The following is a 16,372-nucleotide window of genomic DNA, read 5'->3' on the forward strand; positions in this document are numbered from 1 at the left end:
TTATCACCCGTCGCAAATGATACAATCACTGTCCTGCAGTGGAATTGTCGAAGCATCATGCCAAAACTTGATTCATTTAAAATATTATTGCATAGTCAAAAATGTGATGTATTTGCTTTATGCGAAACATGGCTTACTTCAAACATAGCTTTAAATTTTAATGATTTTAACATTATACGTCTCGATAGAGACTCTCCGTATGGTGGAGTGCTTTTGGGAATTAAGAAATGCTATTCCTTTTATAGATTAAACATCCCTTCAACTTCTAGTATAGAAGTTGTTGCTTGCCAAATAAACATTAAAGGCAAAGATATTTGCATAGCTTCGGTTTATATTCCTCCAAAAGCACAAGTTGGACAGCAACAGCTTAATGAAATGGTTGAAGCCCTTCCTGCACCACGATTGATTCTGGGGGATTTAAATTCGCACGGTATTATGTGGGGTTCCGTTTACAATGATAGCAGATCATCTTTAATACAAAACATTTGTGACAATTTTAGCATGACGGTATTAAATATGGGTAGCATGACACGGATCCCAAGACCTCCGGCACGCCCAAGTGCATTAGATCTATCTCTTTGCTCAACATCAATTCGACTAGATTGCACCTGGAAAATACTGCCTGATTTACACGGTAGCGATCATTTACCAATCATCATCTCAATTAGCAGTAGCAATTGCATTGCTACTTCCGCTAGTATTCCATATGATTTGACAAAAAATATCGACTGGATTAAATACCAAAGTAGTATCTCTAGTATTTTGAATTCAATGGAAGAGCTCCCTCCACTTGAAGAATATGACTTCCTCATTTGTTCGATTCTGGAGGCAGCAGAACAATCCCAAACTAAACGCTTTCCTGGGCCAACGACTAACAGAAGGCCTCCCAACCCCTGGTGGGACAAAGAGTGCTCAGAGGCTAAACTCGCAAAACAAAATGCTTGCAAGACGTTTCTAAAACGGGGAGGAGGAACTCCTCAGAATTTTGAAAAACTTATGGTTTTAGAAACCAAGTACAAGAGCATACTTCGAGCCAAAAAATGTAGCTATTGGAGACATTTTGTCGAAGGTTTGTCAAGAGATACTTCAATGAGCACTCTTTGGAACACGGCCAGACGAATGAGGAATCGTACCGTGGGCAATGAGAGTGATGAATACTCGAACCGATGGATATTTGACTTTGCTAGGAAAGTTTGCCCAGATTCTGTTCCTACGCAGAGCATTATACGGGAATCTCCTCCAAATAATGGTTTTAATAATAACCCATTTTCAATGATGGAATTTTCTATAGCACTCTTGTCTTGTAACAATAACGCTCCAGGGTTGGACAGAATTAAATTCAACTTGGTGAAGAATCTGCCCAACCTCGCAAAAAGACGTTTGTTGGAATTGTTCAACAAGTTTCTTGAGCAAAATATTGTTCTACCTGACTGGAGACAAGTGAAAGTTATCGCCATTCAAAAACCGGGGAAACCAGCTTCCAATCACAACTCATATAGACCCATTGCGATGTTGTCCTGCATCAGAAAATTGTTCGAAAAAATTATTCTACGACGTCTCGACACTTGGGTCGAGACGAACGGTTTGTTGTCAGATACTCAGTTTGGCTTCCGTAGAAATAAAGGGACGAATGATTGCCTTGCATTACTTTCGTCTGACATCCAAATTGCCTTCGCTCAAAAGCAACAAATGGCATCTGTATTTTTAGACATTAAAGGAGCATTTGATTCAGTTTCCATTGATGTTCTTTCAGACAAGCTTCACCAAAATGGACTCCCAGCGGTTATAAATAATTATTTGCACAACCTTTTGTCAGAGAAACACATGCATTTTTCACATGGCGATTTGGCAACACTCAGAAATAGTTACATGGGTCTCCCGCAAGGCTCATGCCTCAGTCCGCTCCTCTATAATTTTTACGTAAATGACATTGACAGCTGTCTAGTAACCCCATGTACACTAAGACAATTGGCAGATGATGGCGTGGTTTCAGTTACTGGACCCAAAGCTATTGATCTGCATAAACCATTGCAAGATACCTTAGATAACTTGTCCGATTGGGCTGTTCATCTTGGTATCGAATTCTCTGCGGAGAAAACAGAGTTAGTCGTCTTTTCAAGAAAGCATGATCCCGCGCAGCTTCAGCTCCATATGATGGGAAGAATGATCCAACAGGTTTTAACTTTTAAATACCTCGGGGTGTGGTTCGATTCCAAATGCACGTGGGGAGGACACATTAGGTTTCTGATAACAAAATGCCAACAAAGAGTAAATTTTCTTCGAACAATAACAGGATCTTGGTGGGGTGCTCATCCGGAAGATCTAATAAAATTGTATCAGACAACGATACTTTCAGTGATGGAATATGGATGCGTTTGCTTTCGTTCCGCTGCAAACTCTCATATTATCAAACTGGAGCGAATTCAGTATCGTTGTTTGCGAATTGCTTTAGGGTGCATGCATTCGACACATACAATGATTCTTGAAGTTCTGGCGGGAGTTCTTCCATTAAAAGATCGATTTTGGGAGCTTTCATCACGCCTGCTAATAAGATGTGAGGTGCTGAATCCCATGGTAATTAATAATTTCGAACGACTAGTCGAGCTTCGATCTCAAACAAAATTCATGACAGTATATTTTAACCATATGTCACAGGAAATCAACCCTTCAAGATATATTCCTATCCGTGTCAGCCTCCTAAATGTCCCTGACTCAACTTTATTTTTCGATACATCCATGCAGCGCGAAGTGCGTGGAATCCCGGATCATCTACGTTCGACGGGAATCCCAAAAATATTTTCAAGTAAGTTCAGGCATATTGACTCTGAGAAAATGTTTTACACGGACGGATCGCGAATTGAAGAAGCGACAGGGTTTGGTATGTTCAACAATAATGTTTCGGCCTCATTTAGGCTTCAAGAACCTGCATCTGTTTATATAGCAGAGCTAGCAGCAGTTCAATATAGTTTGAGTGTAATCGTCACATTAATTCCAAACCATTATTTCCTCTTCACAGATAGTCTGAGTGCAATTGAAGCCATTCGCTCAAACATGACTGGCAAGACTGAACCGTTTTTCCTGGGCAAAATAAAACAGTGCCTGAACGACATATTGAACAATAATTATCTAATCACTATAGTCTGGGTCCCGGCTCATTGCTCCATTCCTGGCAATGAAAGAGCCGATATTTTAGCCAAACGTGGTGCTATTGAGGGTGAAATTTATGAGAGACCAATTGCTTTCAACGAATTCTATAGCTCGTCTCGCCAAAGAACACTTGCCAGCTGGCAAGCTTCTTGGGATAAAGATGATCTGGGTCGGTGGATGCACTCAATTATTCCGAAAATATCGACAAAGGCATGGTTCAGGGGACTGGATGTGAGTAGAGATTTCATTCGTGTGATGTCTAGACTCATGTCCAATCACTACACGTTAGATGCACATCTCCTTCGAATTGGGCTCTCCGAGACTAATCATTGTGCTTGTGGCGAAGGTTATCGAGATATTGATCATGTCGTTTGGACATGCGTGGAGTATCGTGATGTCAGATCTCAACTAATAAATTCTTTGCGTACCCAAGGTAGACTATCCAATATCCCAGTTCGAGACATTCTTGCTTGTCGTGACCTTTCATACATGAAACTTATTTATCATTTCATAAAGAAAACTGGAGTTTCAATTTAATAAAGGCCCCTTTCAAGACTTAGTTCTGATCCCAGCTGCGTCCATGAGTTCAACCAATAGCTAAATTAGAATAAAAATAATGTAATGATACAAACAAACTCGAAACAGTTTATGAAATTATTAACAAAATGTCTGAAAATAACAGCTTATTTTATAATTTATAGAAGTTAATCGTTTGGTTCAAATAATATTTCCGAGTAGATTTCATAATTAATGACGAGTTACCTAAGATGATATTTAAGTAATAAGAGAATATGTTTTAATAAATGCAAAACGTTGTGACTATGTTAGAATTAAATTAGGATAAAAATATTATGTAAAAGTGATGCTACGGCGAAGAAAAACTTATGTAAACTGCCTTAAGAAATAAACGTATTTATGAAAAAAAATCCAGAAACATAATTCTCTTAAAGCTAAAATCCAGCAAAACTATTTAAAAAAGTATTACGTAGGTTTTGAAACTCCGTGTCCATCGTCATTCAAAAACTACTATCCAAATTTCTTTCAAATTTTGCACACACTTTCCACATGTAAAATACCAGAACCCAACGTTCTCAAAAATACCTCTTCACCGACTTATTTCTCAATATGTTTCCACGATAAAATTACAAAATGTTGTTCGAATGATGCTTTGTATTATGCAAAACGTTTGAGTTTATTTTGTTGAACGTTAATTTTTTAATATTTTTAAAATCGCAAAAATGATATTGTTGTTTCATTATATAGACCCTACCTAACAGCCCCGCCCCTTGAAAAAACTAGGACTCGATGTACTTCATTTTGGTTACATCCGGAAATATGAGCGCCAGCCCAAAACATATTAGAGTGGCCAAAATATCTCAGTTACCTTAATGGATAAGAAACCAAACTTTATTTGTAATGCTTTGTTGTGGATTATAGGATGTTTTGTTCTGTTCACCTAGAGGAAACATTCAAGATCATCTAGCGGAGAATCATTGAACTACATTTTCTCTTAGCAATTAATTTTATCCATCTCGTCGATTGTTCGGAATTCGTCGAGAAGAAAAGACAATTTTGCAAAAAGAGAGACATTTTAAAATTTTCTTTGCTTTCTAATTAAAAATACAGATAATAAAACAAGTAAAGTTTATTTAAATAAGGTCGTGTTTGTCGTCTCTATTTCGAAAGTCAACCCAGAAAAGGGAAAATCAACAGAAAATATGAAACTCAAAACAGGAACATATTTACAAATACTTCCAAATATTACTTATCTGTTGCAATAATTACTTGCCCGACTGTTACTTAATGAGAACCTCTATATACTAGGCAAATTTACTATATTTTTCCTTGTGAATACTACAGTTGATTGTGCTACTACCTGAGTCAAAATATCTCAACGTTGTAGAAACTTGTAAAGTAAACGGTTTTGTTATAGTATTTTCATCTTTTAGAGGGATCGCATTAATATGTTCATCGACCAAATTAATGAACTCCTCTGCCTCTGGATTGGTGGTTCAATGCATACGGCGCTGGTCTTACAAGTCAGTTATCATATGTTCGAGCCCCGACCTGGAAGGATTCAAAGTGCCAGTCTGTACACTAAGAATCGGCTGCGAAGTTTGCTGATACAAAAAGGCCAAATTCCACAAGTGGAATGTATTGCCAAGACTTTGCTTTTGCCAAATATTTAGTCATTCGAATGAGCTCCTCAAAATTACCATCGGGTATTTTAAACGGATTGCTAATATCCTTAAACAATCGACAATGGCGAAGTAGCTTAATTTTTTCTTGTCAGCAGTTCCACTCTTTCTTATACGAATACTATTGCACAAAGAATACCTCCATTGCTCCTACGTAATAAATTTTTAATAGTTTTACTGAATTTTATCTCTAAAAGAAAATAAATGTTTTTCTGAATTTCTTTCGCAAAAATGTTAGAGAAATTTATTTTCTTTTTCGTCAAAAAATTTCTTCTTGAACGTGATGGGAATTCCATATTAAGAAAATAGACGAAATCTCTTTGCAATTTTCTTCTAGTTTAAGAAATTTTGGTACAGGAGCATAGTTGCTAAGTTCGATGAGAAGAAAAATGATTTTTTTTTAAGAGAAAGACATTTGAAGATTTTCTTTTCTTTCTAGAGAATTGTGATAATTTTTTTCTGTCACCAGAATTCGGCTGCTGGTGGTATCTCAAACAAACTTTTTGCCAGTCAAACTCACTGGGATTTAGAGAATTTCGATTTCTTGTTTTTAGATCTTGACTTTTCAAGGGTTTGAGACATCTGTCGAAAATTTTCCGTTTGCGTTGATAATGGGAATTTTCAAAAAGACTTAAGTGTATAGCAATTTTTTCACGCGACTTTACTTGATTCCTTTCCATATTGATTAAAATAAACAATACAACTGTTCAGTTCAAGGGAAATCAATAATACATTTCAATGAGGAACTGTGACCTTTTGGTTAGTTTAAGTTACTGCCAGTAAGTGTCATAATAATTTCGTGATTGTCCTTTAAGCATAAACATTCTTAAGTAATTTCTATCAGTAATGTAAAATTGTTCTATCCACTTCGAAAGAAAATGTTAGGGCAAAAATCCTTCTCGTCGCTTGCAGTTCCAACCTTCGTCTTGATTTTGTAGGGGAAAGAAATGTACAGCCCCAACTGGGTTTGACGCTGAATTCATTTTTATGGGATTCAGTATTTTGTTAAGATAAGTTCAATCAGTAACGGTGTCTTTTTCGTAGGTTTAACAGTTTATATTTAATTTACACTTTTGTTGTTCAATTGGTCGTCATTACTCAGTGCAAATATCCTAGTTACTGCATTTGCATCTGAGATAGTCAAACTAAGGTGGCAAATATTAATTTCGATAGTCTAACGACAAAAGGACCTAACTGCAAATGACAATTTCTCTTTGTTTACGTTTCCTTTCACGATTTACCGGATTGATTTTATATTTGACGCCTAACTCTTCACAAAACTTTCAAGTTAAAACCACAAGCTTTCGATTTATATTAGAAACTTTCAAGAAGTTACAGTAATAACTCCATAATAATCAAAAGTAAACAAAAAGAGGCTCTCATTTGCGATTAGGCCCTTTTGTCGTGTGACTATCGATTTAAAAGAATAGAATCTTTAGAACAAACTGATGTGCAGTTTGGTGTGTCCACTCAACTTAGTAAAAAGTTTCTTGTAGAAACTTCTGCACGTGCATTGAATTACTATTTCCAAAAAAAATGATCTGCAGTAGAACACTTGTTTTTATGATTCGTTCTACGTCATTAGCACAACAGAAACAAAATCAAAACACGACAGTGCGTACGTTTTTTGCGAAATATCTAAAAATAGACCGCCACAGCAACACTTACAAAATCGTCTCAAGGATGCGTGCTTTGGCTCGATTAAAGTGTGGATTGTTTGTCATTTCAACGTGGTTCCGCTTCACCTCCCTTAGTTCCTCCTCCCGTTCGTGGCCCTTGTGTGTTGTTTGTTATTTCACTTATTCAAGCGTATACTTTTCAATCGTATTTACAGGGTTCATGGGTCGGTGGAATTATGCCTTTGGCCGGTCTTGTCGGTGGTATCCTTGGTGGACCGTTGATCGAGTACCTCGGTAGGAAGAACACCATTCTAGCAACGGCCACTCCGTTCATCATTTCATGGCTTCTGATTGCTTGTGCTAACCACGTGGCAATGGTTTTGGTTGGTAAGTAAACGAATTATGTTCCGAAATCGCTAATCAGCTAACGAAATTGCCTTACTTGTCACAGGTCGTGCTTTATCTGGGTTTTCCGTTGGTGTGGCATCGCTATCTTTGCCAGTTTACCTTGGTGAGACCGTACAACCGGAGGTCCGAGGTACCCTTGGATTGCTACCGACCGCGTTCGGTAATATTGGAATTCTGTTGTGCTTCGTTGCCGGAAAGTATATGGACTGGTCGGAACTGGCCTTCCTGGGAGCTTCACTACCGGTGCCATTCTTGATTCTGATGTTCTTGATTCCGGAAACACCACGTTGGTACGTTTCACGAGGTCGCGATGATCGTGCTCGGACAGCTTTACAGTGGCTTCGTGGCAAGAAAGCAGATGTCGATCCAGAGCTGAAGGGTATCATCAAGTCTCACCAGGATGCGGAACGACATGCTTCGAAAAGTGCTATGTTGGATCTGTTGAAAAAGTCCAATCTCAAGCCGTTACTTATTTCGCTCGGTTTGATGTTCTTCCAGCAATTGTCTGGTATCAACGCAGTCATCTTCTATACGGTGCAGATTTTCCAGGATGCAGGATCAACGATTGATGAGAACCTGTGCACAATCATTGTCGGTTTGGTAAACTTCATCGCGACCTTCATCGCAACCATGTTGATTGACCGACTGGGTAGAAAGATTCTACTTTACATCTCAGACGTAGCCATGATCATTACGCTTATGACGCTGGGCGGTTTCTTTTACGCCAAAAACAACGGACAGGATGTTTCACAAGTCGGTTGGCTGCCGTTAGCTTCTTTTGTTATTTTTGTACTCGGGTTCTCGCTCGGATTTGGTCCGATTCCGTGGTTGATGATGGGTGAAATTTTACCCGGAAAAATCCGCGGCTCAGCAGCATCAGTTGCTACCGCTTTCAACTGGACGTGTACTTTTGTCGTCACGAAGACCTTCGCTGACGTCATCGGTGAGTGTTTTTGTTTGAAAAGAATTTCTTGATCATGTTTAATTAATTTATTTTCTTCGTCGAAACAGGCGCTATCGGAACGCATGGAGCTTTTTGGCTATTCGGTTCGGTGTGCTGCGTGGGTTTGGTATTTGTGATATTGTACGTGCCAGAGACTCAAGGAAAATCTCTTGAGGATATTGAACGCAAGATGATGGGCCGTGTCAGGCGGATGAGTTCGGTTGCAAACATCAAGCCACTCTCGTTCAACATGTAGACATTTTACTACGCACCTTTACTTTGCTACACTTGGTTTAGGTTAAACTGCCCCATTAAATCCTTCTTCAGTGAGCTATCCAGCCGAAACAGTAAGAGACCTCAGCTCGAAAGTTTAGAATCTTTCTTTGATTTGTATTTGACCCTTGAAGCAGACATGACCTAAAGCATGTAGACGATATTCCACTGTTTCATTAGTGAATGTGATTAGACATTGTGGAAGGTAAAATGTAGGAAACGGGAGCCTTGAAACAGTAAGAGATGAAACGACGAAACGAGTAGCTAAGAGATTTAATGTGATATGTTATATAGAAAACAAAAGATAGCGTCTCTCATAGAGAGCCTGGATGAAGATTATCAAATATATAGTGCGCAATAGTTGAGAACTAATACAATGTTAGAATAGCTGCTGCCAATACAATTGTGCGTGAGATCTTTCATATTTTTAAAGAATAATTTTGACATTTTATTTTTTTCCTATTTATAAAACTAGTGTTAAGTCCAAAATTGCCAGCGAAAACTGAGATTGATAACTAACAGCTAGTAGTGAAAAGATTGTAAATATAAAATATTTTTAAGTTTGCTCTGGGATCGCCAGCGAGAAGAATAAGTTCCTTTCGTATATACTAAAACATAAACAAAAAATAAAAATAATTAAAATTTGAAAGTGGAAAGTTGATGGACAGCAAGAAAGGCTTTTAAACATAGTGAAAATTTAGAACTTAGGTAAACCCCGCTTGGCATGACAGATTAGTTGTCTTAGAACAGTCCATCGAAGATACCAAAAATTAGATTGTACTGTATTTACTTCTATCCTCAAGAGAAGGCATTAGAGGCAAAGGTAAATTTTCCGTTGAACGCCTTACAACCCTTAAACGGCGTTATTTGTCGAATCTCTAGCAAAATCAAACATGGCAGCACACATATTTTGCCCTTTAACTATTTTGTTATTTAAGTATAATGAATTGCAGTAGTTTGATAGACACTCAAATTTATTATTTCATTATGGAATAATTGTTCAATGTACAATATTGTATAGAATAAAATATAATTTATACCATCAAATACTTTTTTGACTTACAGTTTTGTGGGTGGGGGGTGGTGGTAAAACTTTTATATAAATACATAGATGATTGAAATATTTTTGCTTTACAAATGTTTAAAATCGTTTTCAAACTCAAAGGAAAAGTTATCACGACAAGAATACTATAAAATACTATCGGTAGCTATGGATTATGCATATATAGAAAAATGAACAAAAACCAGTTATGTCGTTATTAAAAATTATATTGAGTGAATTATGTGATGTATTTGCATTAAATTTAATTGTCGTCAAAACTATCAGTATATATCGAGTCTTAACCTTTTATACCAAGAAAAACAAACACGTGTCATAAGGTTTCCTCTTTCATACTCTTTAATACCTTTCATTACAGAAAACACAAATTTTGAATTACTTGTAGTAACAGATTGGCTGAAAAGTTCGTATCGTTTCTATGAGAGGGCGCCACTAGAATTAAATCCATACCATTTTCAGTTAGTACCAACCTTCAAAAGATACGTGTATAAATTTGACAGCTGTCTGATTATTAGTTTGTGAAATATTGCATTTTGAGTGAAGCTACTTTTGTTATTGTGAAAAAAAATGGAAAAAAAGGAATTTCGTGTGTTGATGAAAAACTACTTTCTGATGAAAAAAGTGCCGCCGATACCAAAAAATGGCTTGATGAGTGTTATCCAAACTCTGCACCGAGCGAAGCAACAATTCGTAAGTGGTTTGCAAAATTTCGCACTGGTCATATGAGCACCGAAGACGATGAACGCAGTTGACGTCCAAAAGAGGCTGTTACCGATGAAAACGTGAAAAAAATCCACAAAATGATTTTCAATGACCGTAAAGTGAAGTTGATCGAGATAGCTGACACCCTAAAGATATCAAAGAAACGTGTTGGACATATTATTCACGAATATTTGGATATGAGGAAGCTTTGTGCAAAATGGGTGCCGCGTGAGCTCACAATCGATCAAAAACAACAACGAAAAACCATGCTGAAATTGAACGAATTGGGCTTCGAATTGCTCCCTCATCCACCGTATTCTCCAGATTTGGCCCCCAGTGACTTTTTCCTGTTCTCAGACCTCAAGAGAATGCCAGCTGGTAAAAAAAATTAGAAGCAATGAAGAGGTAATCGCTGAAACTGAGGCCTATTTTGTGAGATATTGCATTTTGAGTGAAGCTAGTTTTGTTATTTTGAAATAAATGGAAAAAAAGGAATTTCGTGTGTTGATGAAACACTACTTTTTGATGAAAAAAAGTGCCGCCGATACCAAAAAATGGCTTGATGAGTGTTATCCAGACTCTGCACCGGGCGAAGCAACAATTCGTAAGTGGTTTGCAAAATTTCGTACTGGTCATATGAGCACCGAAGACGATAAACGCAGTGGACGTCCAAAAGAGGCTGTTACCGATGAAAACGTGAAAAAAATCCACAAAATGATTTTCAATGACCGTAAAGTGAAGTTGATCGAGATAGCTGACACCCTAAAGATATCAAAGAAACGTGTTGGACATATTATTCACGAATATTTGGATATGAGAAAGCTTTGTGCAAAATGGGTGCCGCGTGAGCTCACAATCGATCAAAAACAACAACGAATTGATGATTTTGAGCAGTGTTTGGAGCTGTTATATCGAAATAAAACCGATTTTTTTCGTCGATATATAACAATGGACGAAACATGGCTCCATCACTTCACTCCGGAGTCCAATCGACAGTCAGCTGAGTGGACTGCACGCGATGAACCGAACCCAAAGCGTGGAATGACTCAACAATCGGCCGGTAAGGTTATGGCGTCTGTATTTTGGGATTCGCATGGTATAATTTTCATCGACTACCTTGAAAAGGGAAAAACCATCAACAGTGATTATTATATAGCGTTATTAGAGCGTTTGAAGGACGAAATTTCAAAAAAACGGCCTCATTTGAAGAAGAAAAAAGTTCGAGCCCCGACCTGGAAGGATTCATAGTGTCAGTAGGATCGTAGTATGCAATGATTCGGCTGCGAAGTCTGTTGAAACAGAAAGGTTAATTTCCACAAAAGGAATGTAACGTCAATAATTTGCTTTGCTAGACAGATGTCTAAGAAACAACCTTTTCAGAGCTTTGCGTGAGAGATGGAAGATCTGAACAGTCTATACGTGATTGTAGTAAATCATCAACACAAGTAACCTTGCAAACATCACATCGAACAGAGAGCAGATTTAAGTCAATAAGCTTGCAGCCATCTTCGTATCTTGGAAGGTTTAATTGGTTTCTCCACGGAAGAAGAAGAAATTGCGAAACGGATGAATTTGTGTAGGATTGTTTGGAGGCGTTAAACACCATGAAGATAAAAAGGTGATCAGACAACAAGTGCATATTCGAACATAGAGCGTATCAAGGCACAGTACAGTAGATCGGGTTAGATGAGGCTCCAGTAGTCATCTCATGTATGGAAACCATTAATTAGAGTGAGATCTGCTGAGGAACAACAAAGCCGCGGGCAATGCCCAATTGCTCAAACATGAGATAGAGGCACTGGCTAGATCGCTGAACCCATCACACATTCGATCGAGAACAGCTATGGCAAATTATGCACGAATACGGTTTTCCGAATAAAGTAGCGCGGTTGGTTAATGCAACGATGGATAGTGTGATATGCTACGTCCGAGTATCTGGGGCACTCTCAAGTCCCTTCGAATCTCAGAGATGGCTTCGGAAAGGTGATGAGCTCTCTTGTCTCTTGTTTAATACTGCTTTGGAAGGTGTGAGCGAGGATCGACACGAGTGGACTGATCTTCCGAAAGACCGTACTGGTTTTTCGCTTCGATGACGATGGATTAAAAACCGAAGCTAGCGAATTGGACTAACTATGAAGGCGTCGAAAACAAAATACACGAGCGGAAAAGGTTCTAAAAAAAGCTTTGTTCAAAAAGTTAGTTTATCTCATCTATGAATATGTGCAAAAATATTTAGAAAATATAACTATTTAAAAAATAGACGGGAGAGTCATGTCCAAAACATAATTAAATGCCCTAGATACGAATGAAGTGACAATCTTTCTTCACACTTCTGAATATCTATCATCGTTATCTTCAATTCAATAAATAAATTGTGCAAGCTTTTACTTTCACGCTTCCAGAATTGTAACGATGCACTTATACCTACTGAAGTAATTATCACGCAATTATTAATGGCGTTTTCGTTTTTAATTTGCACTACACCGGCACAGTGCTACACTGAGGTATGAATAAACGAACAAAAATGACGAAAACATAAACAGTAACCATTGACTACATTAAAAGATTCCATTGCACAGAACTACACCAAACTTTTGATGAGTGCTACACCGGTGTAGTGCAATTTAAAAACGAAAACGACATAAGTAAAAAAATCGCCCGAGCAAACAGCTGCGTAACAAATCAATACTGACGCGAACAAAGAAAAGGTCAATAAGACGGGACTAACGATACCAAAAAAAGTGCGTATGTGGCAACCCTGATTCGCACGGCATGTTTCGAAACGACACCCATAATATTATAAAGATGTGTTCTACTTCAATACTTCATTTTCGCATTGCATGAGAACGTTAACAGTCGTAATTGAATGTGCTGGTGACGGTGAAAACTTTTTCAACTTCCATTTCGATGCTTTTGGTAAGCAATGGAGAAAATTCAATCAATTCTTAATGATGATCTATGGGACTGAAAAGTGCCTTGAATTGTCACGACTAACAGGATCTGAGATGGTTCTTGGCGTTTATACTCGGTAAATTCGTCCGAAATTTGACTCGTACTTCATTGTGATTTCCAATTGGATTCCAAAGAAGATGAAACAATCCATTTCGGGCGGAATCAATAGATCATTTGGAACTCACAATGAATTCCGACTCAATTTCCGGACAACTTAACTGAGCAGCGCTCCTAAGACGACTGATACTTTCCACTGGCAGGCTTCCGGTATGGTTTTGCTTGTGTGCCCGGTTGCGAATCTTCTTCGGCACAATTTTGCTGTTTGGTGCTCGCTTCATTTCAAAAGCATGAGCACAACCGTTGCTTAGAAAATGATAGGACAAAGTCATCTTTTGTACCGATGCAGTTATACAGCAGCAGATATTTTGTTCTCTTCCTCAGAACGCGTTCTGATTGGCTGGTGCTGACATGGGTCAAAGCAGACAAGGTTTTCAATAGTGTACTATTGAAACACTTCAATGTTGTTGCAATTCACGTTCAAGTTGAAAAATTTCGAATCTATTGGTAGTTTTAAATTACGAGAAAGGCCAACACGCATCTCTCTTTGATACTCGTTGATACCAAATATTTCAGAAAAGATTGATTTTGAACTATTTTAGACCATGTCATACAACTGAAAATTTTATCATAAAATTATGATTGATACGTTAGATAAAACAAGAGATAATCACGATCAACAACTTATCACTCTATTTCAGACGGTAAATTTTCAAAAGGCACCCCATAGTAAAGTAAGTCGTATTCACGCCAAAAGCTTTTGTGTTACATTCCTTTTGTAGAATTTGATCTTTTGTTAGAACAGACTTCGTAGCCGATTCATAGTGTACATAACTATTGCATAGCTAGTACTACGATCGAACGATAACTGGCTTATAATACCAGCACCTAGTATGATAACCTAGACAACGTAGTATGGAAATTCGCAATTTTGAATGAATGTTGAGTATGTAATTTTTATAGTTATTAGACAAATTTTTGCCATGAAGTTTTCTTCGCATAAAATGCTCATCCTTCAGACCGCCATCAAAAAAATTTTCAGCAAATCTCCTCAGTATTTTCTCCATGTTTAGAGCTTCACAGTATGTAATTTCGATTTGCATTACGAATAAGCTTTGACCTACCATTCACTGAAAGTAGAGTGCAGAGCGCACTTTCTGTCATGTTCGAACGCGAATGCATGATGTCAGCTACAACGAATATTGTCTTTAATGGAATTTGTTTTACATTAAAAAAAACAGGAATGCGTGTTGACATACAGTGATCAAACATGTATGCATACTACCAATTTGAGAACAGAACTTTAACAAACTTTTGGTTCTGGAATCACTCGTCGCTAAATTACCCAGAGAAAATATGTCTTTAAATGAGCGCACGCTTAAGAATTGAATACAGAATTATATATCGTTGATAAGAGGAAAACTTTTCGGTCAAAGGATCAAGTTCATGAACTAATATTTGTAACATTTGCAATACGTTACTGATAATATCACAAGACCGGGTAATTCGCACCTAAAAGATTAACAGTACTCACCCATAACTTGCACCCGGCAAATGGCACAGGTATCACATTCGACGTCCCAGCTCCACATTGCCACAGCGTTCCATTTTTTCAATGTAAACATTTTGTCTGGTTTCACATCGTCAAACTTATCACACGAGTTCTCGTTTTCATCAGCCATCTTCTACACTGGATGAATCACTTCTTTCCGAAAATGATGCTCGTCTATCGCTTTACAAAGTAGAGCAAAACTAAGCGAAATTTCATTCAAGATCAAAATGTTAATGTAAGCCTAAGCCATGTAAGCGGTCTCTTCTGTCAATAAGCATAGCAAATAAAAAAAGGACCAAAATGTTCGATGTAAACACAAACAAACTCTCGAGCAAAGATGCCATTTATACAGATTTATCTATATTGTACATGTGTTTGCAGATTTAAAGCAGAGTACAGATTGTATACAAAAAGTAAGAACAAAGTTTTTCTATCTGAGCTTTCTATTAGTGTTTGATTGCAGGGACGAAATAAAAGTTTAATAATTAATGGATAAATCACAAACTAATATGGTGTTTTTGGTGCATAAATTCGATGATGATCACTTAAATACATTTATATTATAATTTGAAACCAATTAGAATTGATATTTAAGGAAATCATTCCGTAAAATAAACCGTTGACTGTACAGAGGAGACAACTGATTCACAATCAGATCTTTTGGATGCGATACAGTTTTTTTTTTAATAGCATTTTTTTTCTATGATACAATATATTGTTATTAGGATTTACAATTGAATGTATTCTGAACATTACGCATACTGTACACTTTACTGTTTTTCTAGAAAAAAATGTAATGATAAATTGAGAAATTTTAACTGTTACGATACTTCAAAATCTATACATTCTATTGTGAAAAGGTTGATCTTAATTCATTGAACAGTATATATTATATTGATATATTTTTCATATAAAGTTTTGGGTGGTTTTGTAACAATGAATCGAATTATTTTTCTGCAATATTTTTTATTCGGGATGGGACTTTATTGTCAGACTTATTCTCAACGATGCATATAGAGCACTGCAATTCCATGTCAAACCATGGAATTGTTTTGGAATTACAATTCAATTCTTGTTAATAAAATATACTATTCAATTTCATCATTGAATATTCTTGTTAGCGCGGCAATGACTAACGAAGATATGAAGAATGAATGCTCATTGAGTCTACAATTCTATAATCATAAGCTACTGAAATAATATCTTTCAAAATCATTTGAAGAAATTTAATTTTACTGGTGAATACAGATAATTGATGATTTTCTATGAAAATATCTGGCATCTCTGCTCTCGAGTCTGGACTCGATCGAAATCAGCTGGCTGCTGTCAAAAATGGCCCCTTCAGAAAAATCGGTAAAGTAGTTGCATACATTTAGGCTAAATTATTATCAATCGCGGTCCTTACACTATCATTAAAAGTGTCATTACTAAAATTAATGACACTTTTAATGATCGTGTAAG

The 16,372-nt window shown here is 37.1% G+C and overlaps 2 protein-coding genes across 5 annotated transcripts in view; one reads left to right on the plus strand and one right to left on the minus strand.

The window, feature by feature from the left end:
- The window catches only part of LOC131439223 (facilitated trehalose transporter Tret1), a 42,268-nt gene extending 32,633 nt beyond the window's left edge, over positions 1-9,635 (plus strand). For all 4 annotated transcript variants that reach the window (XM_058609985.1, XM_058609987.1, XM_058609986.1 and 1 more), the window contains 3 exons: positions 7,180-7,351; positions 7,416-8,315; positions 8,384-9,635. In XM_058609985.1, coding sequence (XP_058465968.1) covers positions 7,180-7,351; positions 7,416-8,315; positions 8,384-8,571 — 1,260 coding nt within the window. In that variant the 3' untranslated portion in view covers positions 8,572-9,635. The remainder of the gene's footprint in view (positions 1-7,179; positions 7,352-7,415; positions 8,316-8,383) is intronic.
- Positions 1-15,201, minus strand: part of LOC131439226 (RING-box protein 2) — a 101,426-nt gene extending 86,225 nt beyond the window's left edge. Inside the window, exon 1 of the mRNA XM_058609990.1 lies at positions 14,894-15,201. Within this exon, the coding sequence (XP_058465973.1) occupies positions 14,894-15,041 (148 nt within the window). The 5' untranslated portion in view covers positions 15,042-15,201. The remainder of the gene's footprint in view (positions 1-14,893) is intronic.
- Between the last annotated feature and the right edge of the window lie 1,171 nt (positions 15,202-16,372).

Source organism: Malaya genurostris, chromosome 3 (genome assembly GCF_030247185.1).
Source record: "Malaya genurostris strain Urasoe2022 chromosome 3, Malgen_1.1, whole genome shotgun sequence".
Taxonomy (NCBI): domain Eukaryota; kingdom Metazoa; phylum Arthropoda; class Insecta; order Diptera; family Culicidae; genus Malaya; species Malaya genurostris.